The sequence below is a fragment of the Myotis yumanensis genome, unplaced genomic scaffold (genome assembly GCF_028538775.1).
Source record: "Myotis yumanensis isolate MYYU_CA2020_CCGP unplaced genomic scaffold, mMyoYum1.0.hap1 SCAF_4, whole genome shotgun sequence".
NCBI lineage: Eukaryota > Metazoa > Chordata > Mammalia > Chiroptera > Vespertilionidae > Myotis > Myotis yumanensis.
In genome coordinates, this window is record NW_027223755.1 from 29,033,905 (window position 1) to 29,057,164 (window position 23,260).

General features: G+C 47.2%; 1 protein-coding gene across 2 annotated transcripts; it reads right to left on the bottom strand.

Moving 5' to 3' along the window:
- Positions 1 to 318: 318 nt before the first annotated feature.
- On the bottom strand, positions 319 to 21,885 carry CEP72 (centrosomal protein 72). 2 transcript variants are annotated; one of them, XM_070411991.1, is made up of 12 exons: positions 21,710 to 21,884; positions 20,424 to 20,551; positions 18,950 to 19,142; positions 16,732 to 16,840; positions 14,912 to 15,090; positions 13,446 to 13,658; positions 11,755 to 12,032; positions 10,546 to 10,681; positions 9,286 to 9,482; positions 5,509 to 5,635; positions 2,497 to 2,608; positions 319 to 1,252 (listed from the first exon to the last, which is right to left on the bottom strand). In XM_070411991.1, exons 1-12 carry the CDS (start codon positions 21,789 to 21,791, stop codon positions 1,093 to 1,095), a joined length of 1,914 nt encoding a protein of 637 aa, XP_070268092.1. In that variant the 5' UTR covers positions 21,792 to 21,884; the 3' UTR covers positions 319 to 1,092. The 2 variants fall into 2 exon arrangements, 1 of the variants encoding a protein (XP_070268092.1); XR_011471164.1 differs by having other exon boundaries at positions 1,197 to 1,252; positions 5,509 to 5,567; positions 21,710 to 21,885.
- Between the last annotated feature and the right edge of the window lie 1,375 nt (positions 21,886 to 23,260).

Sequence of the window (23,260 nt, forward strand, 5' to 3'; positions counted from 1 at the left end):
GCCATGACTTCCAGGGCAGAGAGCCTCCTGTCCCTCACCCAAGAGAGAGCCTTTCACTCCTCACTTAGGTGACCACTGACTCAACCCTGTGCTATGTCAGAGATTTTTACATTAGCAAATTTTGTAATTAACCACATTAACAATAAATAAGCTTAAAAATGATCTGATGACAAGAAATTCCACCCACATACTTTTGGTATAACACATTTTCCGGCTAAGTATAAAAACTGGTGCTTCTGGACACAACTGTGACCAGACAGGTGAATAGAAGGACAGCTGAAGCCCAGAGACCCCTCTATGGGGGAGACTCGATGCCCCCCTGGTTTCCCCAGAGTCCTGACCCACACAGCTACACACAGCATCTTCTCCGAGGCCCTTTCTTCTTCCTCAATCAATTAAGCATTGTTCTAAAAAATTACCTTGTTTTATCAAAGAAAGCGAATATTACATAAGATACAGTTTTCAAACTAAAAAATCTAATTTTATGCCTTGTTATGACATAATTTTCAGAAATACACTGTAAGCAAGAGAGCCAGAGCATGGGTAGATGTTTGTACTGTAGGATGTTAATATTACAAAACGTTTTTATTTTTTATATTTCCCACACCATAAATATTACTTTTATTAAATCCTGGAACTTACTTTTTTCTGCTCACCAACCATGGTACATAGCTTGTATTATAAAAGAATTCAATGATAAAATCAGTTATAATTTATGAAGAGCCACTTTTTAGAACAATGTATTCATTTATTAAATAAGAACTGCTTATTATACAATAAATTATTTTCTTTAATCATCATACATAGTTCCCTTTTACATTAGGCAGAAAAACGCAAGATTTTTTTTTATCTTAAGACATTTGATGAAAAATTAACAAACTGTTTGTCTTAAAATATGTCAGTGTTTTGTCTCAAAACATGTGAAGGGCCTGGATTAATCCTGTCTTTTTAGAATGTTTTAGCAAACTGAACTGTGGGCCCTGATTACATTTCAGAAATCACAAGATAACTGCAAACAGAAGAAACAACTCTCATCAACAAGTACACCAGGTAAAGAAAACACACGTGCACGCCACACCAGGAAGGTCAGGTTTAGGAGCAGCCACTGAGGCGGGTGCTGCTGACTGGGAACAGGGCCATGGTCTTCTTGAGCTCCTTGTAGCTCCAGTGTAGCTGCTCCACCTCGGCCCTGTGCTGAGCCCGCACCTGGCCCAGCTCCTGCAGGAGGTGCTCATTGGTGCTGACCAGGGAACTGGAGAGAACACAGGGCAGCCATGTCCCGGCTCTGCTGCTGTCCTCTCCAGCAGCATCCTCTCTCACCTGGCCAAGCCTGCCTGTTGACCCCACATGCCCCAGCCATGCCCAGGCCCACAAACTTGTCCCCTCCTGATCTCTCCTGGCGACTACCCATCTGCCCCTTGCCTCCAGACGGGGGCGGGGGGTGGAGGGGGGTGGGGAAGAGGGCAAGTCTGACTCAACCCCTCAGCCATCACCTGCCCTGCAAGCACTGGCGGCATCCATGAAATGAATCCAACTCAGCATGAATAGATGGATCCCTCAATGCTCTGGCCATGCATAGTTTACTGAAAAGACTTGTCATAGTCTATGGCCAGCAAAACAATGTTCTAATTCTAGAAAAGACTCCACACTGAAGTATTTCTAATTCCCAGTCAAGTATAAAGGACCCTTTAAAAAATCCTGACATTGTAACAGTGTAATAGTGCAATTGAAAAGTCCTCATTTTTAAATATTGTTAACCATTTTTAATTATAGAGGGGACTTCAGAAAGAAAGTGGTGTTGTATTTTGCCAAAGTGCGCTACTCACTTGGTCAGCAATGACTCAAGCACATTTGTGGCATCACAAGAAATGGGCGAAAGCAGGGCTATTTTCTCCACACAGGTCTCCCCACTGACAACCCCCCATGCAGGTGGCAGCCCTGTTTGCTTGGACCACAGAAACAGCCACTGACCAGGCGGAGGCTCAGAGTGGACACCTCCTGGTGAACCCCACTCCACTGCACTTAGAGGCTCTGCACCCTGCCTTGTCCACATTAATCCCACGCTGCCAATACCTTGTGACCTGCCACAGATGGGCCGTAGGGCTCCAGGGAGTGATCTTGCCTTGCCTGCCACTTCCCTGTACCGTGACTGTGTCTCATTTCCTTCCTTCTGCTGCTCCATCTAGTCTCAGTTTAATCCCACCTCTCAGGGAACACAGACCCTCATCATCACTCACCATCACTCACATGCCCCTCACCTCTCAGAATACTGCAGCAGAAAGAAAAGCTCATGGAAGTGCCAAGTCAGCACAGCAACACATGCGGGCCCAGAACACTGGCCACCAGCAGCTGCTGCTCCTGCACCCTCCAGTGCTCAGCTCCACAGCCCCCACCCCAACCCCACCCCGGAACCTGTGGCTCTCCTGCAGCATCTGCGTGAGCTCCTGGACCCTCCCTTGCCTCGGCTCCACGCCTCACTCCCCTCCCCGCCCGCACCTGTGGCTCTCCTGCAGCATCTGCGTGAGCTCCTGGACCTTGTCGTAATGTTCAAGGTGCTGCTTCAACTCCACAATTTCACCCGAGAGCCTCTTCACATTTGTTTGAAGCCCTGATAAAGAAAATAGGTAGTACTATTTAGTGAAATTCATTTAGACATTTGGAACATTAAAACAATTCGAGTTTAAACTGGACCTGGGACACAAGAAAAAGAATATAGCTTAGAAAAGATCAATTTTTGTAAGGAACTCAAAGGCAGGGGTGAACACATCCAGCCATGTCTACCCCAGGACCCAGTTCTGGCTCCCTCCTCGGGGCTGAAGCTGCGGGGATCTGCCCTGCAGATATCCCTGAGGAACCCACCCCTGTGTGGAGGGCCGGGTGATGACAGAGGTGAGCCTCAGGGCCTCTTTTCCACAGAGCATCAAGCTCTGGCAAGGGGAGGACCTGAGGCTTTCAGGAGAAGCAACTGCCAGCCATTGGAAGCCCAGGGTGGCCACAGGTCTCTGGTCCCATGCCCAGCCATGACAGAGCATGTGCCTGTACTCCATCTATAGGGTGTTGCCTCTCTTTGGGTTTCCTCCTCAAGGCAGGAGGGTGCGGGGGATAAATTTACTATTTATTGGCTCCTAAATCCAAACTGAGGATAACCAGGATGCAAATAACTCCACATGTAGACATGCCACTGCCAAACCACACGACTGACACTGAGAAAGCCAGTGCGGGAAGGTAATGGGCAAAGGGATGCCAACACTGACAGCGGGTCCTTCTCACAAAGATCACCCCAGCGATGGAGGGCGCCCTCCTGCACTTGGACAAGAAAACCTTACTCAGAATCTGTGTCCACCCAAACCTCCCTGGAGGGCATGCTGAGCCTCTGGGAAGAGGGCAGTGGTGGCATGGGCCAGAGCACAGTACTCTACACTAGTTGACACCAAGAGTAACTAGATGACAAGACCAGAACCCCACAGACAGTACTATAGCACCTGGTGACCAGGTAGCCTCAAGACCCCTAACGAGGCAGCCACGGCCCTGCATGGTGTCCACGTCTGTGTGGGTGCACTCAGCAGTGGGGCAGCTGACCTGAGGACGGAGCACCTCCAAGTGTCCCGTTTTCCTGGGAAATCCTAGTATGCTAACTAGGTAACAGGGCTGGCATGAGGGGTTCAGCCTCCTCTAATGAGATGAACCCGGGGTGGAGTGGGAGGTGTCCTGTGTGGTCTGAGGGGCTGGAGCAACCTATGACCCCTTGGGGCTGACCTGCCTAGTCCCTCCTAGAACAGGGCCATTCTGCAGAAAAACAGACGATGAGGGGTCCAGGGCAAAGGAGGCCACCATATTTATCTGTGAAGTTAGAGAAGCTGTCTGCCCTGCTCCTTCTAGAAATTCAGAACAGACTTCACTTCACCATGAACAATAGAGATGTACTGAGGTCAAACCCCACAAAAGTTATGGTATGAGCACAACAAAAGCCACACCCAGAACAGATCAAAACCACAACAGTTTCAGAATGAACTAAAGTCAGAATCAGACAATGTTAGAAAGGGGGTGGCTGAGCTCAGGCAAGAAGGCAAAATGAAGGCTGAACTAGAAGGAACCCAAGAGCAGTGAACATGCCAATGACATCTCAAAGAAACAGAAGGTACAAAGGGGGAAGTTTTAAAATAAAAATTCAGCCCTAGTCAGTGTGGCTCAGTTAGTTGGGCATCGTCCAGTGCACCAGGAGGCTGCTGGTTAGATTCCTGGTCAAGGGCACATGCCAGGATTGTGGGCTCTATACCTGGTTGGGGGGGCATGCAAGAGGCAGCTGATCCATATTGTGCTTTTTTTTTTTTTTTTTTTTTTTAAATATATTTTATTGATTTTTTACAGAGAGGAAGGGAGAGAGAGAGAGAGTTAGAAACATCGATGAGAGAGAAACATCGATCAGCTGCCTCCTGCACATCTCCCACTGGGAGATGTGCCTGCAACCCAGGTACATGCCCTTGACCGGAATCGAACCTGGGACCTTTCAGTCCGCAGGCCGACGCTCTATCCACTGAGCCAAACCGGTTTAGGCACCATATTGTGCTCTTGCATTGATGTTTCTCTCCCTCTCCCTCTCTCTCTCAAAATCAATAAACTACTCTTTAAAAAGAATTAAAAAAAAGAGAAGACTGTGAACAACTCTTGCCACTCAATAAACTAGCCCAGTAAACACAATGGGCAAGGACAGACCAGGGCAACTCTCTGTGGCTGCATTCATGTGACAAAGGCCACAGTAAGTACTTGAGACAGAGGCCACATGTAAGGCCTTGAAATAGCTACTATCTGGATCTTTAAATAAAAGCTTTTGGATCCCTGAGAGGTGGGAATGGGAAAAGATGCTCAACCTGTCCTTCTTCAGTGAAATTAAAACTTTCAAGAGACCCCATTTCACCCAGAGAAAGTTACCATGGAAAACAGATACCACCAACACCTCCTCATTCTAAAGCCCAGTATCTGAACCTGAAATACTGAGAGTGGGCTTTTTTTTTTGTAAAATGGCAAAACAGAATCAAAGAAGTGGAGAGAGGAAAATGAAAATGATCTGGGTCTGGAAAGTACAGTGATCAAGGAGAAAGGCCACTGCGCCTGCTGGGGACAGACAAGGCTGAGCAGAAGGCTAGTACCCTGCACACGCCAGGGGCAGACAGGCTGGCACCACGGTCCATGGCGCCACAGCCATGGGATGATCCCTGAGCTCCTAAGGAGTCAAAGGACTGGAGCAGTGAGGACCTGTCGGAGCCCACAGGGGAGGCGCCTCTCCCTCAGGCACAGCTCTCCTTCCAAATACACCTGAGCGTGCCATGGGCAAGCATGCGCATCATTCATGAGCCAAGGCAACTCAGACTAACCAAGGGTGTGGGCTCCAATACCCATTTTACATTATTTGCTGGTTATTAATTCTGGTAATAATTTAAAATAAGCCTCATGAGTGTTTGAACACGTACATTTCACCAAGTAGTGGTCCCAAACAGATCATAAACTCACCAGTGATCTGCAAGTTTAACGCAGCTGAAGCATCTGCATTTTTCACTTCTCTTTTCATGCTGCACAAGAGAGACTTTAAGCTACTATTCTCCTCCAAAGATCTGTCTAAATGTTGCCTCAAGTCATCCTAAGGTCACAGAACAATACATTTTAAAATGACAAATCAATTTCAAGAAGATGCACATAGAAAATTAAATAAAATCCTTTGAAATAACCAGATAGTAGTTTCCTTTTACATATCAGAATTCTGAATCAGTGTGAAAAGCTGTACAGTCATTTGTCACATAACAACAGAGATATGTTCTGAGAAATGCGTTATTTCATCATTTTGTGTACACAAACCTAGATGGTACAGCCCACTGTACACTGGCTACAAGCCTGTAGAGCATGTTACTGTACTGGATAATCCAGGCAACTGTAACATATGGTAAGTATTTGTGGGTCTAAACATACCTAAACACAAAAAAGGTCCAGTAAAATATGGTATAAAGAGAAAACATGGGCCCTAGCTGGTTTGGCTCGGTGCACCAAAGGGTCCCAGGTTCGATTCAGGTCAAGGGTACATGCCCAGGGTTGTGGGTTCGATCCCCAGTGGGGGGCAGGCAGGAGGCAGCCAATCAATGAGTCTCTCTTATCATTGATGTGTCTATCTCTCTCTCCCTCTCCCTGCCTCTCTGAAATCAATAAAAATATTTTTTTTAAAAAGAGAAAACATGGTATGCATGTGTAGGGCACTTACCATGAACCGAGCCTGCAGGACTGGAAGTTGCTGTGGTGAGTCAGTGAGTGAGTGGTTAGTGATGGCCTAAGACATTATTGTACACAACTGTAGACTTTATAAACACAGTACATTAGGCTACACTAATTTACAAAAAATAGTTTTCCTTCAATAGTATATTAACCTTAACTTACTATAACTTTTTTACTTTATAAACTTAAATTTTTTAAAACTTTCTTACTCATAATAACACTTAGCTTAAAACACAAACACACTATACAGCTGTATAAAAATGTTTTTTCTTTATATCCTTATTCTATAGACCTTTTTGCAAAAAATGTTGTTTTTTTATTTATTAATCTTTTTTGTTAAAAACTGCGACACAAACTCACACATTAGGCCCACACAGGGTCAGGATCACCAGTATCACTGTTGTCCACCTCCACATCTTGTCCCACAAGGTCTGCAGGGACAATAACAGGCATGGAGCTGTAATGTCCTACGATAACAATGCCTTCTTCTGGAACACCTCCTGAAGGACCTGCCTGAGGCTCTACTTGAGGACATCACTCTTTGTAGAAGTATGACCATGGTGGTTTGCTCAGCCTGCTTCCTTTTTCCATCATAATTTGCTTGTAAACAGAAAATGCACCACGAGCATTCTATTAATGAAAAAGTTTTGGTGTTAAGGCCCATGTTTTCTAACCTTTTAAGGAGCTTGTTGAGGTCTGCAAAAGCTTCTGCTTAACCCTGCACTGTGAATTTTCTTGGGGGTTCTTCTTCAACTTCTGCAGCTTCCTTTTCTCTTGCTTCTTCTTCAGCTATGCATTCCTGTTCCTGTTCCAACAACTCCTCAGTAGTTGGTCCCACAGCACCACCTTTAGGAGCTCCCTAATGTCATCCGCAGGCACACCCTGGTTAAAGCCATTGCCCATATCACCACAGCCCTGGTGATTTTTACAACTTTTGTGCTATGACGTCAGGGCAGAAATGACATCACTAGGTGATAGGAACTTTTCAGCTTCATTATAATCTTATGGAATCACTGTCATATGTGCAGTCTGGCATTGATTGAAATGTCGTTGTGTGGCACATGACTGTAAGCATGCATCTTCCCTGTCAGCAGAGAGGACAGGAAAAGGGGTAGTCCAGCTTACAAGGGAGCACCCACCTTCCCATGTTCCCTGGGGAGGGGTATGCTTCAATAGGACCCACAGCGCTGGTGCTGAGGGGAACAGATGTAGTGGCTAGCTACTCAAGCCCTACCTCCTCCAGGAAAACCCTATGGTCGCCACAGCAAAAGTACAGACAGAACTCAGGCCTTTATGGTCCACCTGGGCAAGTAGCCTCCCTCCAACTTTTTAATATTCCATATAGAAGTGAGATCATGGAGTTTGCTTGGCCTGACTTACTTCACTTAACCCGAGGTCCATCCATGTTGTTGCAAATGGCAGGATTTCCTTTTTTAAAAAAGGCTGAATACATGTTGTATATACATACGTTCTTTATCTACCTATTTTTTTGAGGTTATTTTTCTTAATCATGAATTAACGTTGAACTTTGTCAAATGCTTTTTCTACACCCATTGAGATGATTGTGTGGTTTTTATCCTTCAGTCTGTTAATGTGGTATGTTAATTTGCATACGTTGAACCAGCCTTGCATTCCAGGGGAAAATTCCATTTGATCATGGTGAATAATCTTCTTGACGTAATGCTGAATTCAGTTCTCTAGTATTTTACTGAGGGTTTTACACCTGTGTTCATCAAACATATTGGCCTGTCATTTTCTTTCTTGTGGTGTCTGTCTGGCTTTGAAACCACGTGATGCTGCTTCATAAAATGAGTTTGAGAGTATTAGCTCTACTTCTATTTTTTGGAAGAGTTTAAGAAGATTCTGTATTAATTCTCCTTTCAATGTTTGGTAGAACTCAGCCATGAGGCCATCTGGTCCAGGGCTTTTCTTCTTTGGGAGCTTTTTGATTACTGCTCAGTCTCCTTATTTGTTATTGGTCTGTTCAGGTTTTATTTCTTCTTGATATAATCATGGTAGGTTGCATGTTTCTAGGAATTTATCCATTTCTTCTAGGTTACCTAATGTGTTTGCATGTAATCATTCATAATAGTCCTTTCTGATGTTTACTTATTTCTGAGGCATATATTGTAATGTCTCCTCTTTCATTTCTGATTTTGATTCTTCTCTCTTACTTTTCTTAGTCTAGCTAAGGGTTTGTTGATTTTGTACATATATTTTTTCAAAAACCCAACTCAGTTTTGTTGATTTTTTCTATTGCTTTTCTATTTTCTATTTCTGCTCTGATCTTTATTTTCTTCCTTCTGTCAACTTTGGGTTTACTTTGTTTTTCTTTTTCTAGTTCTATAAGGTTTAAATTTAGGTTGTAAATTTGAGATCTTTCTTCTTTTTTAATGTAGACATTTAAGTGTGATGGTCTTATGGTGAGGTTACAAAGGACAAGGGCATCCCTAACCGCCAGGAGTCTTAGGCTCAGCTAATAGGCCCAGCTGTGCTGGCTCTGTTGCCCTTTGGTGCCACCTGGTGGTGGAAATTCCCTCAAGACCAACAGGACACCTGGGGTCCTATGACTATTGCAGGCAGGACAGGAGCGGGAACCCTAGGATCACACAGCTAACTGGAACCTCTCTCCTCAGAGGTCTGGGGAACCTGGGCCAGGGAACATGGGGCCACAAAACCCCCACTTTAAGCCCAGCTTCATCTTCTCTTGTCTCTCCCACTCACCCTCTCTCAGAAGAGAAGGCAACCAGTCAAAAGAGGTAGAGCTGGGCGAAGTGGCGATGCTTCCATCTGCAAATTGCTGTTGCTGTGGGGTCTGGGAGTGATACAAAGTCAGGCCAGAGTCCCCCCAGGTGGGGAAAGCCTGTGGGGAAGGTTTGTGATCCTGGAAGGGAAGAGGAGCCCCAGTGCTGTAGCCCGGCAGCAGCTAAGGGGAAGTGCAGAATGGAGAATCTCCCCTCATTCTGTGAAGTCAAAACAATGTTTTTACCCCATCTGTGAAAAGGAAACGCAAGGGGTGTGGCTCACCATCTCTTTCCGAGTATTATTGAGCTCCGACACAACCTCACTCATCTTCTCACTATATTGTTGCTGTTGTTCAACAAGGTGATTTTGTAAAGATTTATTTTCAAGAGTCAGGTAGTTAATTTCTTCACTCGTAGTTGTCGAACTGTCCTGAGTTGCTGTAAAATCTTGAACAGATGACAAAACATGTCTTGCCTGAGCTAGAAGTAAAAATCAAGTATTATTATTGCATTTATGCCAAAAGAATGTGTAAACAAAATATGTTCAATACATTTTGAATAACACACACTACATGCCTTAAAAACACAGATAGGCATGGCGACTGGCAAAGGGACGAAAGTACCACTGACATTACCTTCACTCAGGCTGTTTTACATCCAGTCAAGCATGAGAGGCAGAAAAGAGCAGAAAAAAGTTTTGTTCTTGAGAAAGGTACCCCTCAGGAGAAGGCTACCACTAGGATGATTGGGCTGAATGCCCTAGCAGCCCACCACACTCTCTTCAACAGCCCTGCTGCTACCCCGAGAGGGTATGGATTTATGGGATCAGCATTCTTGGGGCATCCTGATTCTGAAATGCTCACGAGTCTCTGGTGTGGCTAGGATGGCAGCTTCAAGCAGGGCCCAGGATCTCCCTGAAAGGAGAGAGCTGGCAGGTCCCCACTCCCATTGGGACACTGAACATTGCACCGCAGACTGAGGAGGAAAGAGGTGTCTCACTGGGGATGCAGCACCCTGGTTCACATTCTAACTCTGGGTGACGGGTCCCCAATGTGCTCTTGCACCCAGGCATCAGATGGAAGCAAACCAAAGTCCTCTCAGGGGAGGGGCCATCCTCCTGGACCTCAGTCATTTCCATCAAAATTTAATTTCCATCAAAATCTCGGCAAATACCAGTTCGAAGAAGACAGTAGCAGCTTTTTAACCTCTCCAAATCCCCACGTGAAAACAAAGCCATGAGAACCAAATACCTGTGAATGGCACTTCCGACAAAACCAGGCAATGAGGCATCTGCCCAAACACCAGAGCCAGTGGCTGGGAAAACCAAAAGCTACACCTTAGGGGAGCCCCCAGTTACTGAGAGGACACTGTCAGGGTGCTCCCTGCAGTGCAGCAGCCACAGTAACAGCTGATGAGGAGGGTGCAGCATGTGAGGAACCCAGAACCCCATAGGAGAGCAAGTACCCACTAACACAATGCTACCCAAAGGGTGGGCCTGCACGTGCCTCTGAACCTATGAGCTGATTGTCCCTTCCCAACTCACCCAGGAACACCTCGTTGCTATGCAGGGACTTGCAGCCACTCCAGTACCTGTCCACAAGGTCAAGGAGTGATTCTAGGAGCGCCACCCCCAGGATGGCCTTCCCAGGTGGCACAGCTGAGAGCAGTTTGGGAGACACCTGCAATGGAAGCAAAACCATGACACAGGATTTCAGCTCCTGAAACACAAGGCTTTTAACACCACATGCCAAGGGAGCACTGCTCGGCCCAAGTTCACACCAGGGGCGGGACAGCCCATCTCTATATATAAAAGCCCAAGTGACTGTTAAGATTGTACGACCGGAATGACCGGAATGACCAGAACAACTGGTTGACCAGTCGCTATGACATGCACTGACCACCAGGGGGCAGATGCTCAATGCAGGAGCTGCCCCCTGGTGGTCAGTGAGCTCCCACAGCCAACTCCCATGGCCCTTCCCCTTGGCCCCATAGGCCTCGATTGCCGGCCAGGCCAAGGGACCCCACCTGTGCATGAATTCATGCACCAGACCTCTAGTATCCTTTAACTGGTCAGCATGGTAGCACTAAGGCCTGGCACCTTGCTGCCTAGAACTGAGGCTGAGACCAGCCCAGTGAGTGTTCGGCACAAACACCTCCATCAGAAGCTGAATCCGGACACTGGGCCAGGGTGAAAGGCATGAGTACAGAGCCAGGGTCTTCAGGGTGGACACAGAGCAGTCACACACATGAGGAGCACGGGCTGTGCCCTTTCCATAAGGACGACCACCATGAGGTCATAGCTGAGCCGAGAGGAGAGGGAGCCCTGGGCAGCACCCCCTCCTATAAAGTCCCAGCCCCACAGCGAGTATGCAAGTCTGCGACGCAGCTCTGCCCCTGGTGCTGTCCCCTGGCAGACAGGAAAGGCCTCAACACATCCCATTTTCCTTCCTTCCCTCAGCCCGGACAGTGAGAGACTGCATGTAAGAATGGATGACAGCAGGCCCTCTGTGAAAGCACACTCTGACCCACAGCCTGCAGTGACCAGCCGGGAGCCAGCCTGCCATGTCTGGGTCCCAGTGCATGGAAGCACATTTCTAGCAAAATAGAGAGGTGACAAACACCAAGGAAAAGTGCATTTAAGAGCTGTATTTATCTTGGGATCACAGTTAATGCTGAAAATAGAAGACATGGTGTTACCAAAGACAGCAGCCCCTCAGCTAGAACATCCAGTCACCCTCAGCTCTCTGCTCACCTCCCTGGCACCACTCGTGCTGTGGGGCCTCTGCTCTTCAGACTCAGGCGCCTCCAGGTGAGAACAGGTCCTCTCGCTCCTGCTCTCAGAGCCGTTCTGCCTGCTCAGACTCTCCTCCAGGCAGCTGAGACATTCCTGGTCTGCAGGCGCCTGGAATCTCCCTCCAGGCATTCTCCGCTTCCTGTACTTTTCAAGACCAGGCAAAGGATTTAACACCTTTTGTGTTGACAAACTAGTCGTCTGAGAAGTGGAGGTTGAGTTCTCAACGTCTATGCAGTCTATAACAGAGGGGAGAACACAACCCTCATCAGACCAAGTTCTCTGGGCACAGGGGTACCTGTGCACGCACTGTGTGTGTGCATGTGTGCACATAAGGAAAATCCATCAGAGTGACAAGACTGAAGTAATAACTTTAACAAATTAATTGACAGATGATTATATGTTTTCTTGCCAGAATTATGTATAACAAAGATGAGTAAAAACCTAAAATTTTGGAAATTAGAAGAGGACTGAACAATTTGTTCCTTTAGGAGATTCTGTTAACTTTAGTACCTGGGACCCTCCCTACCTCAGGGGACATGGCTCCACATCTGCTGACAAAGAGAGTGTGTGCGTACATACATAAGGACACACATACATCGATACATGCACACATGTACATGCACACACAGAAACATGCACATACACATGTACACAGGGCGGGGCAAGCGTACAACAGAGCAAATGTGGTCAGTGCTGACTTTGGGGGTCTGGATGATGTAGATATGAAACTTCCTTATTCTGCCGTGGCAGCCTTTCTGTGTTCACTCTGGGAATTCACAAGGACTACGGGTCAATAAAGAGGTCTAAAGGTCAAGCACATGCACCTTGTGAACAAAGGTGAAATGATGAATTCTGACCATCAACAGAAATGGAGGTCCTGTGCACCCATACACCACAGCATCATTATGAAGCCTCAGGATATAGGGTAAAAGCAACCAGGACAATGAAAGTAGAGAATATAATAGGGTGTGTGTTACCTGGACTCAGCACTACACCCTGCTCTGCAGTGGCCACAGGCAACCTGGGCAGGTCATCACCACAACCCACCCCAACTCTGAAGAACTCACCTGAACAAGCCTCAGGAAGGTGCTAGGTTCACTCATATTGGGAAGTTTTCTGACATTTTTGTCACATGTGTGCACACAACACTCTCAACTTATTTTCTTCATCGTTAATTTTTAAAATACAGCTATTGTCATAACTTGGGCCCATGCATTTATAAGAAATTGTACGTGTGTGAGTGAGAGAGAGGGAGAGGGAGAAAAAGTATGTGTGTATGGTGTGTGTGTGTATGTGTAGAGAAAAGCAACAAAGAATTCACAAACTAGGAATCTGAAATATGAATATTCTAAATTTTTTTATCCTTACCCAAGGATATGTTTCCATTGATTTTTAGAGAAGGAAGGGGGAGAGAGAGAGAGAGAAGGGGTGGAGTCGGGGGGGGCGGGGCGGGGAGGACGCTGTAACCCCACTGATGGGGAATCGTAGGAGGGGACGCTCCAACCAACTGAACCATCCGGCCAGGGTGGCTGTATTCTAAATTTCAATGTATAAGGTTCTTTCCTAAGACATTTTAGAAATAAAGAAAGAGAACAGGAGAAATAGACATGATTAAGAAGGAGCCAACGGCGGTTGTTGCGTGAGATTACCTGGGTGTGGGAGGAAGTGCACATGATGTCCGAAGGAGCAGCAGGCCTCGGGCTGGTCTCCCTGCTGGGGTGGGAGCTCTCCACAGTACTGGTTCTGAAGCCTCTTTTCTGGACAACATCCTCTGGAGCTGCCTTTTCTCTTCTCATGGCCCTTCTTTATGGAGTCCCCACACTGGTGCTGGACTAAGTGAGGACTCAATAGATGTCTGGATTCTATTTTATTAAAGAACATTTTAAAAGTTTTAGTTCATTAAAAATTACATTTTAAGCTTCTGGCAGTGTATTATATCTATTGAGTGTATCAATTAAATAAGAAAAAGATGACTGAGTGGGTTAATAATGCAACCACCAAACCTGTAGTGAGTCTAGCAGTCACTGCAAACAGTGCTAACAGGAGTCAAGACAGTGCGGCATCGATACAAAGACAGACATGATGACAGATAAAACAGCATCCAGAACCCAGAGAGAGACTCAGGTTAACGGAATTAACAAATGTGTCAGGGTTATTAAATGAGACAAAACACAGTATTTTCAACAAATGGCACTAGCACAACTGGATATATGGGGTGGGGGTGAGGGGGAGACAACCTGACCCATCGCTCACCACGGTCACAAATCCACTCTAAGCGTGGAGGAGCACAGACCTGAACACTGGAACCTGAGGACATCTACACTTCCACAGGAGAAAATCTTCACGAGCATGGGACAAAGATTTTTTTTTTCAGGGCACAAAAAAAGCACCAATCATATAAAGAAAAAACGGATAAACTGGACTTTATTGAAATACAAATTAAAACCACAATTAAATATTAATATTTACTCAGAAGAACAGCCAGAATAAAAAAGACTGAAACTCTAAGAGCTGGCGAGGATACCCAAAGAGCAGATGTCTTTGTGCCAGCAGGTGAATCCTGGGATTTCAGCCCAAACTTACACCTCAGCCTTTTGTCGTCTTCATGAAAGCTCTCAGAAACTCATAATGGAGGAAGAAATGGTGCCAAAGCTTCTACAAAAGTCCAAGTGGGAAAGAGTCCCTGGCACAGTAATGACCTTCACACATGCACTGGAAGGCTTCACAATGAGCTCGCCAGGTTTAAAGTTCTAAGCCGCAGCCCGAGCTCTAAGCGCTCCCTGACGCTAAGTGAACACCCCCTTGTGGCTGACACAGACGCCCGTTCCACTTGCCACAGGACATGCTATCTCCTTGCCCACTTGGACCTTTTACCTCCTCCCTACAATTGGAATTGATCTGAGGAAGAATACAATTTAAACCACCATGTAGTATATGACTATACTCGACTTAAATACATGACTTTTTTCTTTTATAATTCTGTAATCCAAATTACTGATATTTACAAGTTCGCAGGACTTCTTGAAGGCTATACATTTAAAGGTAAGCTTCCTAAAAAGTACAACTGTGCCCAGAGCAAGCTGGGCCCGCTGGGCCTTCGGGTGGAGCAGTGTACCTTGGGAACTATGGAAGTCATCCTCTTGCTCCTTCTGGCTGGAACTTGTACTCCTAGGAGGGTTGCTCAAGTCCCACTCACACTCGGCAATGAGGTTCAGGACGGCCTCGTCATCCGCATCCATGACTAAGCACTTCTTGGCTGAGGGGTCAGTGCACTTAACTCTGGAGTGGTGCAGCCTGCAAAGAAAAGCCAACTCATTGCTGTCGCTCCAACCCGAGCAGACCCTGTGTGGGGACACGAGTGCGAAGAGCTCTTGGGAAGAGCAGCTGGTGTATCTGCGGGAAATGGCTCTTGTGCCTCTACTAAAGTGAGGTCGAGGAGGGACCCAGCAGGACAACTGGTGATGGAAAGCAAGGGTGTGTGATGTCATCACACCATCCAGCATGTGCAGAGTCCCACTAGGGTTTGTTCAAGAACAAAAAGTATGCCCTAACCGGTTTGGTTCAGTGGATAGAGCGTCAACCTGCAGACTCAAGGGTCCCAGGTTCGATTCCAGTCAAGGGCATGTACCTTGGTTGCGGGCACATCCCCAGTAGGGAGTGTGCAGGAGGCAGCTGATCGATGTTTCTCTCTCATCGATGTTTCTAACTCTCTATCCCTCTCCCTTCCTTTCTGTAAAAAATCAATAAAATATATTAAAAAAAAAAAAAAAGAACAAAAGTATGGTGTCAGATGTGTGTGAGATTATTGGGATGATCACTCAGTAAGTTATGTAATGTCTAATAACTGGGATGTATACCTGAAACTAAAATAATAATGTAGATCAACAGTAATAAAAAATGATAAAGTGTTAGAAAAAAAAAAGAAATAAGCAAGAATTCTTTTTGTCGGGGTGGAGAGATCATTTGATTCTTTCCCTAAAAGTTGGAAATAGAAAAAAAAATTCATAAATTACTTTCAAATAAATTAATTTAATTTAATAAAAATATTAACTCTCCAGCTCTTTACAAAAAAAGTTGGCTGACCTCTACATATAAGGGATTTATAAATAAGCTAAGGCATATAATGCAAGAAGAAAAAATACCTATTAAAAACTTCAGACAAAACAAAATGATGTACAAGGAGTGAATAATCCTAGCACATTATAAGAAATGTAAACAGTTTATTGACTTTTGCCTTTAGAATCAACCATACACAAAGCATGAAGACTCTTTATGGCTTTAGAACATTTAAATACTATCGACCCTGACAATCTAAAATTAAACATAAAGATGCAGATGGCAGGAGGGGGAAGGCACAGACGGGCACAGATGGGCACCTGCTCCCACAGCCCCACCAGAGCAGAGCCTTGAGCACTGGCCACAGGGCACTGAGCTGAGAATACAGGAGGGCATAGTCCACAAACTGTCACCACGGGTGGGGAGGGGCTATGGCAGCTGTCAGGTCCTGCTTCAAGTGTGCACACCCAAAAATGGCAACTAATGTGTATTGTCCGGGGACGAGGAAGGAAGCAGAGACAATCACAGAAGTGAATGAAAGTGGCTGCTCTGAGGAGTGAGCCGGGCAGTGGGGAAAGGGGACTGTTGCTTCTCATCACAAGTCTTCTGTGCTATTTATTTTACATGTATTAGTTTAATAAACATTTCAACATTAAAAAATAATGTACAGAAAATGTGGACAACAGAGAGAGAGACTCTGTCCCACTGTCTCCTTGAGTCCCAGCTGGTATCGGGCATTGTTCCTTTTCCTGCATGTCTGCCCTTTAAGTGGCGATCAGAGCACAGAAACATTTACATGTGTGAGTTAATACACAGCTTTATATCCTTTACTCAGTCATTCTATGAATAGATAAGCCTGAGCACCACTCGTGTCCATACCTTCCACCTCTGCAAACAGCTGGGAGGCTTTGTGTGGAGTCGAGTGATTCCTCTGAAGCAAAATGCAACTGGGATGCCTTCCGCTCGCTCTCTCTCACGGGACGGTCATCTGGGGAGAGACGCCAGAGAAACCAGCAAGCACCACTGTGAAGCAGGTGCACCTTCCGGCACCCCATCCCGCCCTGCAGTGCACCACATGTGACCGGCTGCCCCCACTTGTTCCGGGCCTTCTGTCCCCTCGGGGCTGACCCCGCCACAGCGTCCCCCATAAGCCCTGAGTAGACCCAGTAAAGGGATGCTGGGCTCTGGTGGCTACACGCGGTTTCTCAGGGATGCTGGGTGCTGATTGCAAGAGGGCTGCCCTGCTCCCACAAAGCTCACTCCTCAGACAATGCTTTGGAGGCAGGCTACTGCCGCAGGAAAAGAAATACACAGCCAAGTTCACACACGCACATCCTCCTGGGCTCCCTCCCATCAAGGTACATTTTGGGTGCTGCACGAGGTTCTCGAACCACACTGAGCGCACTAAGAATCTCTGGTGTGAGGTTTCTGAACACACTGGAGAGAAGACAGCCTAGCTGTGTGTGTGGATCCTCAGGACTGGGAGACAGAGAGATAAGTATAAACTGTCCCCACATGTGTGCTCTGGCCTGAGGCCTCTGCTCAGCCACTCCCAGGCCTGCGATGACTTTGAGTTTCAATTATGTTCCTTTTTCATGTCTGAAAATATCTTTCCCACATGGCAAGACTCTCATTTCCCTTCTCTATACTAACATTAGACAATTCTGAACCTAAAACTTTTATAACAAATGATTTAAGACTGAAGATTGCAAAAATTTCCCATAAGAATTGTAACGCTTCTGAAAAAGAGCCAAATTCAACTATTTATAAGTTACTTAAAGTCAAAAGTTAGAACAGAAGCACTTATTCCTCCCAAATATCTAAAAACTAAAATGAAACATTGAAATTCTAAGTAGGTTTGACCCTTTGGGGGTCAGTTACTCATACCCACAGCCCAGCCCTGCTCCCAGGCCCAGGCCGTGCAGAGAGGGGACTAGGGGATAAGCTGACACGCACGCGCTGTTGCGATGTGCATACATTCACTCACAGCCAAGAGATGCAGAACATGGGTTTCTACAGACACTGGTTGGAAGTGACAGGACAGTGGCAGTGGTCTGCCTGCAGCTCAGTATTTACCACAGGGATAGTGGTAGAGCAATGTCTTCCCTGACAAATGCTGGTCTGATGTGGGTCTCACTTTGGTGTCATTAGGTCAGAACCCAGGAGATGGAGATGCCTCAAATGCATGCCCAGCCTCGCCGAGAAGTGAATGGGCCTGCAGATTGAGGACATGCTGTGATCACTGGGGTACATGACCACACCCTTCAATCAGATATTCCGGCACCACAGCTACCCAGCACTTACCACCGCCCTTCACACAAGAGACTAAGGGTCTGAGGCCCCCTCCCTCCCTTCCCCGTGACCTGCATGTCAGTGCATCCTGGACGCATGCTCCAGCTCTCCCCGCCTTGAAGTGCACCGAGAGGGAGCATCAGAAGCGCCAGTGGCCTCACTGCTCAGGGCAAAGACCCATCCTGGTAAGTGGTGAGGCAGGTGGGAAGGCATTAATGTGGCTTCCCTGGGTGTGATTCTCCCAAATGGACTTGTCCAGTTGGCAACCTGCAAGCTCTGCCTGTGAGGCTGTCACAGAGATCCATTTTTTTAGAGACATGGGTTAATAAGCCTAAATGGTGGCAGTACCTGCCAACGGAACACCCTCTCTCATCCCGGTCACCTGGGGGAGGGTGTGGCACAATGAACTTCTAGTCCTGGATTTCTCCAGGTAGATGAAAAGCCAGTAGAATCCAGCCGTCCACCTGGGCCTGAGACGATGCCCAGGGGCCATGCATGGAAACAGGGCACCAGAAGTTCAGGAACAGGCCCAAGTCAAACAGCTAGACAGCAAAGCCAGAATGAGTCTGAGCAGTACAGCCCATGCCGGTGCTCCTGGTGTCCCGGCAATTCTCTCTGGCCATGGGGCTCCCTGGCACCTTCCCAGGCGGCTCTCCTACAAGACCCATCTTGTAATACAGGGACTCATGCCATCAGAGTAGAAAGTAACTTCCCTTTTCAGGGAGATCAACAGTGCGATGGATCTGACAGTACCAAACACCAGTCAGGGCTCTACTGAGCAAGGGTGTGAGCACACCACACCTACCCAGCTGCCTGAGCTTCGGGAGCATGTGCACAACAAAGAGGCGGTAATCAGACTCATTCTTCACCACCGGGTTCAGTCGGAAGTCCACGTCCGTGAGCTCAGTCAAGCAGTGGAGCCGGAACACTTCTGCTAGCGAGGAAATGCAGTTGTAGTAGAGATTGAGGCTTTCCAATGCAACCAGGTACTGAATGCCCTGTTAACAGGACACAATGCTGAATGAGTTTATGCTTTTTAAAAATAAACACATAGAAAAATGGGCCACCAGTAGGAAGTGATCAACCAACTTAATAAATGAACTTATAATGTTATAGGAAGAACATAAAGATGAAATGTGTTCTTGTCTATCAATTTCTGTCCTGCACACAGTGATATGACTGTTCAGGGAGGTTCGCAACAGTTGTGACTACTAAGGACAGCTGGCAGTTACCACGCTATGTGATTTACACAAATAACTTCATCCCATTGCACACAACCCTACAGGGTAAGCCCTACTACTGCTCCCATTTCACAGATTAGAAAACTGAGGATTGGAGGCTGAAAGATGAGCCAGCACTGGGTGCAACCTGGATTGTAACTCGCCTCCAACTCTGAGCAGACTCCTGACCCCCATGTCAGGGGCGCTGAAAGTACCATGATCCAGGGCAGTGATGTCCTGCCTTTCTTTCAGGCAAGAACCCCTCTCTATATACACATCATTTGCCATCACCTGAGTAACTTCTCACTCACTCATCAGGAATGAGCCCCTGCTAGGTCAGACCCCCTGCAGCGAGACTGCACTAGTGGCCCTGCCATTCAAAGGCCTGCAGCCACCGAGAGGCAGACTATAAACAGAAGTGCAGTGCAGAAAGTGGATGAAGAAAAACACAGCTGATAGTGGGATGGAGAGGGATGGGCACACACACATAAGTCTTTTGGGCTTTATTTTATCCCTTTAAAGATACAACGGTCTTCATCAGAGAGTTACAACTTTTGGCTGGCAAAGTAGTAAAGATGTAATGCGATGCATAAGAAATATAGTTCATAGTAAACACAGAAAAACAACCGCACACTTAAATCATTGTTAAGTATACAGTTTACAAGTATTATAGACATATTTATAAAACATTGCATTTTTAATTATAGTTTCCACTGCTATTAATAGCAATAAATTTTCCTTTAAAAAACAAACTTAGCCCCACCAGAATGGCTCAGATGGTTTAACATTATCCCATGCACCGAAAGGTTGTCAGTTCGATTCCAGGTCAAAGCAAATACCTGGATTGCAGGTTTGATCCCCAGTCAGGGAGCATACGAAGGGCAACTGACCAATGTTTCTCTCTCACATCGATGTTTCTCTCTCTCTGTCTCTCTCTCTCTCCTTCCCTCTCTCTAAGCATATTCTCGGCTGGGGATTAAATAAATAAATAAATAAAACAACCTCTTCCAACTTCCTCCTTAAAAAGAAAAAAAAAGACGACACAAACCTAAAACTTACCTCCAGACTAACCAAGGAGTTTCGTGAGAGATCTAAAGATTTTAGACCTGTTAAACTCATCAAAGAATTTCCTAGGTGAGTAATCTTTTCTTGATAAGTTCCAGGAATAGATAATGACTGAAGTTCAGCTAAGAAAAGAAAATTGTGAGATTTTAACATTATTTTTTTAATTGAAAAGAAATCCTCATAAAATCGAGATATCATAATCTCAAAAACAAGAATTGCATATAAAGTTTCGGCTTATGTTCCACACTAAAAACACTACACAGAAAGATATGCTCAGCCCGGCTGGCATAGCTCAGTGGGTGAGCATCACCCTCTGGACCAGGAACCAGGAGGTCACAGTTAGATTCCCGACAGGGCACATACCCTGTTTCGGGCTCGATCCCCAGTGTGAGGCGAGCAGGAGACAGCAGATCAATGATCCTCTCTCACCAATGATTCTCGCTCTCTCACCAGAGATGTTTCTATCTCTCCCTCCCTCTCCCTTCCTCTCTGAAATCAATAAAAAATATATTAAAAAAAAGATATGCTCAGAAATATAAAAGACAAATCAAAATAGAAAACTAAAAATATTCAAGTAAACCACAGGGGAAGCAGGAAGAGGGAAACAACACAAGAAAAACAAAGAGAACAAACAGAAAACAAATAATAAAATGGCATAGGTAAGCCCTACTCTCTTGATAATTACATTAAGTGTAAATGGTCTAAACACACAATAAAAGACAGAGATTGTCAGAGTGCATTAAAATGAATGAACTGTTCACTATCTACAAGAAACTAATTTCAAACAAAACGATATAGGAAGGTTAAAAGATAAAATAGTAAATAGATGGGGAAAGATATGCCCTGCAAACACCAAAGTACAGCTGGAGTGGCTAAACTAACATCAGATAAAGTGGATGTCTCAACAAAGTATTAACTACAAGAGTCACTCCAACAAGAAGACATACAAATCCTCAATAGTCTGCAACAAATAGCACGGCTTCAACACACACGGAGTGAAAGGAGAAACAGAGAAATCTACAATTACAGTTAGGCTCCCCACCCCTCCCAACCACCTCCTCCCACCTCCCCCCTCTCCCCGCACAGGCCCCCATGCCCAGCCCTCCCCACCTCACCCCCTCCTTGGCACACGTGCCCCTGGGGACCCCCACCCCTCAGCCCCTGGCCTCTGACCGTTCGGTCCCTGTGCCGGCCTCTGGCCCGATCCTGACCCTCTGGTGGGAAGCTTGCGCCCTCAGCCGCGCCCCCCGCCCGCCGGCCGGCCGGCCGCCGCCACGCACCCAGGTCGCGGTGAGGCGACAGGCCGCTCTTCTCCCAGATCTTCTCCTCGCTCAGCACCAGCCGCGGGCCCGCCGGCGCCATGCTTTCAAACGGACCTGGGCCTGCGCCTGCGCAGTTGGGCCGCTGAGGGCTGGCATGGGGCGTGGTCAGGATGGGATGGGGCGGGGCCTCTGAGTGGGCGTGGCCAGGAGCTGGAACCCGGCGGAAAGGGGTGGCCAAGGACCAAAGGGGGTGGAGGGAATGGCTGGGCCTCTGGGAGGAGAGGAGCGGGGTGGGTCGGGCCACCAGCCACGGGGTTGGGTGGAGTTGGAGCCCCTCTGAGGGCGCGGGGCGCGACCCCGGCCAGCTCTGCCCACGATGCCCCTGGAGTGCTGCCGCTTGCTGGGCGCGGTGCCCTCCCTAGGAAAGACCGCTTCTCGTAGGGACCCGCCCACCTGGAGACCCGCCCACCTGGAGACTCCGCCCACCTCAGGACTCTGCGGGTTCCCAGCCGCGCCGGCGTCCTGGGCGGAACCCCGGCACCTGGAGTCGTAGGTCTCTCCCTCCGTAGCCACTCGGTGACGGCCAGTCCTCCTCCGTCTCTGTCCTCAACTTCCCGGCGATCTCTGGGGTCGGATCTAGCCCGTCACCTGCTGCCCGGAAAGCTCATTCGTGTCTGTCCCTCTGGGTTCTTATGGGGTGTCACGAGGAACTTTTGAGATTTGCAGGATGTAGGGACGAAACCATTCCGGGTCTGAATCTGCCCCACCCAACCTGCGCCCTGAGTGCCCCTTCCTACCCCCCTCCTGGTATAAGGGGGCGCCCTTGCTACCCCTCACCCCAGTTTTAAACAGCTTGTTGGCAACGTCCTCTGGCATGTCACAGCCCAGGTGGTGGGGTGCAGGGTGGGTTATGCAGGGTGCCCCGTCCTAGGCAGAACAGAACTTCAAACCTGGCACACAGGCTCCTTGGGCACCTGTGCGAGTGATTTATTGCGACTGGCGAACACTCAGTAACACTGGGTCAAGATTGTCCTGTAACACAGTATGTCCCGATGCTGCCCCGCAGTCCCCTTCCTGCAGGACTGGAGGGATTCCAGCACATCCCAGGCCAGCCGTGCTCACCACACCAGGTTTCGGCTGAGTGGAACTTGGTGCAGCCAAGAAAGTGAACAAATGTCTTTGCTTTTCAGAAGCAAACAAAGGCAGACAAAAGGCTTCTGTCAGCCCCAACCCAAGACAAGTAGCTTGTCAGGCACAGCCCACACTCCAAACACCGGCTGCTTCCTCCTGCACGGTCACTTCAGGTCAGGTGGCCCAGTCTTCGGGGCTGAGTTGTGACGAACAGACCTCTGCACATGTCCTGTGGGACGGCACCACACAGCCTTTCAAATGTATTGGGAGGGCCAAGAACTACTTTGAGAATCATGTTTTCTGTTACTGAAGTGTTGCATATTCGTTGTAGAAAAGACAAAAAATTTCAGGAAAAAAACGAAGATTAAACATTTCACCACACAGAGATGACCAGTGTTAACACTTTCACGTGTATCCTTCAGGGATGCCTTCCCTGCC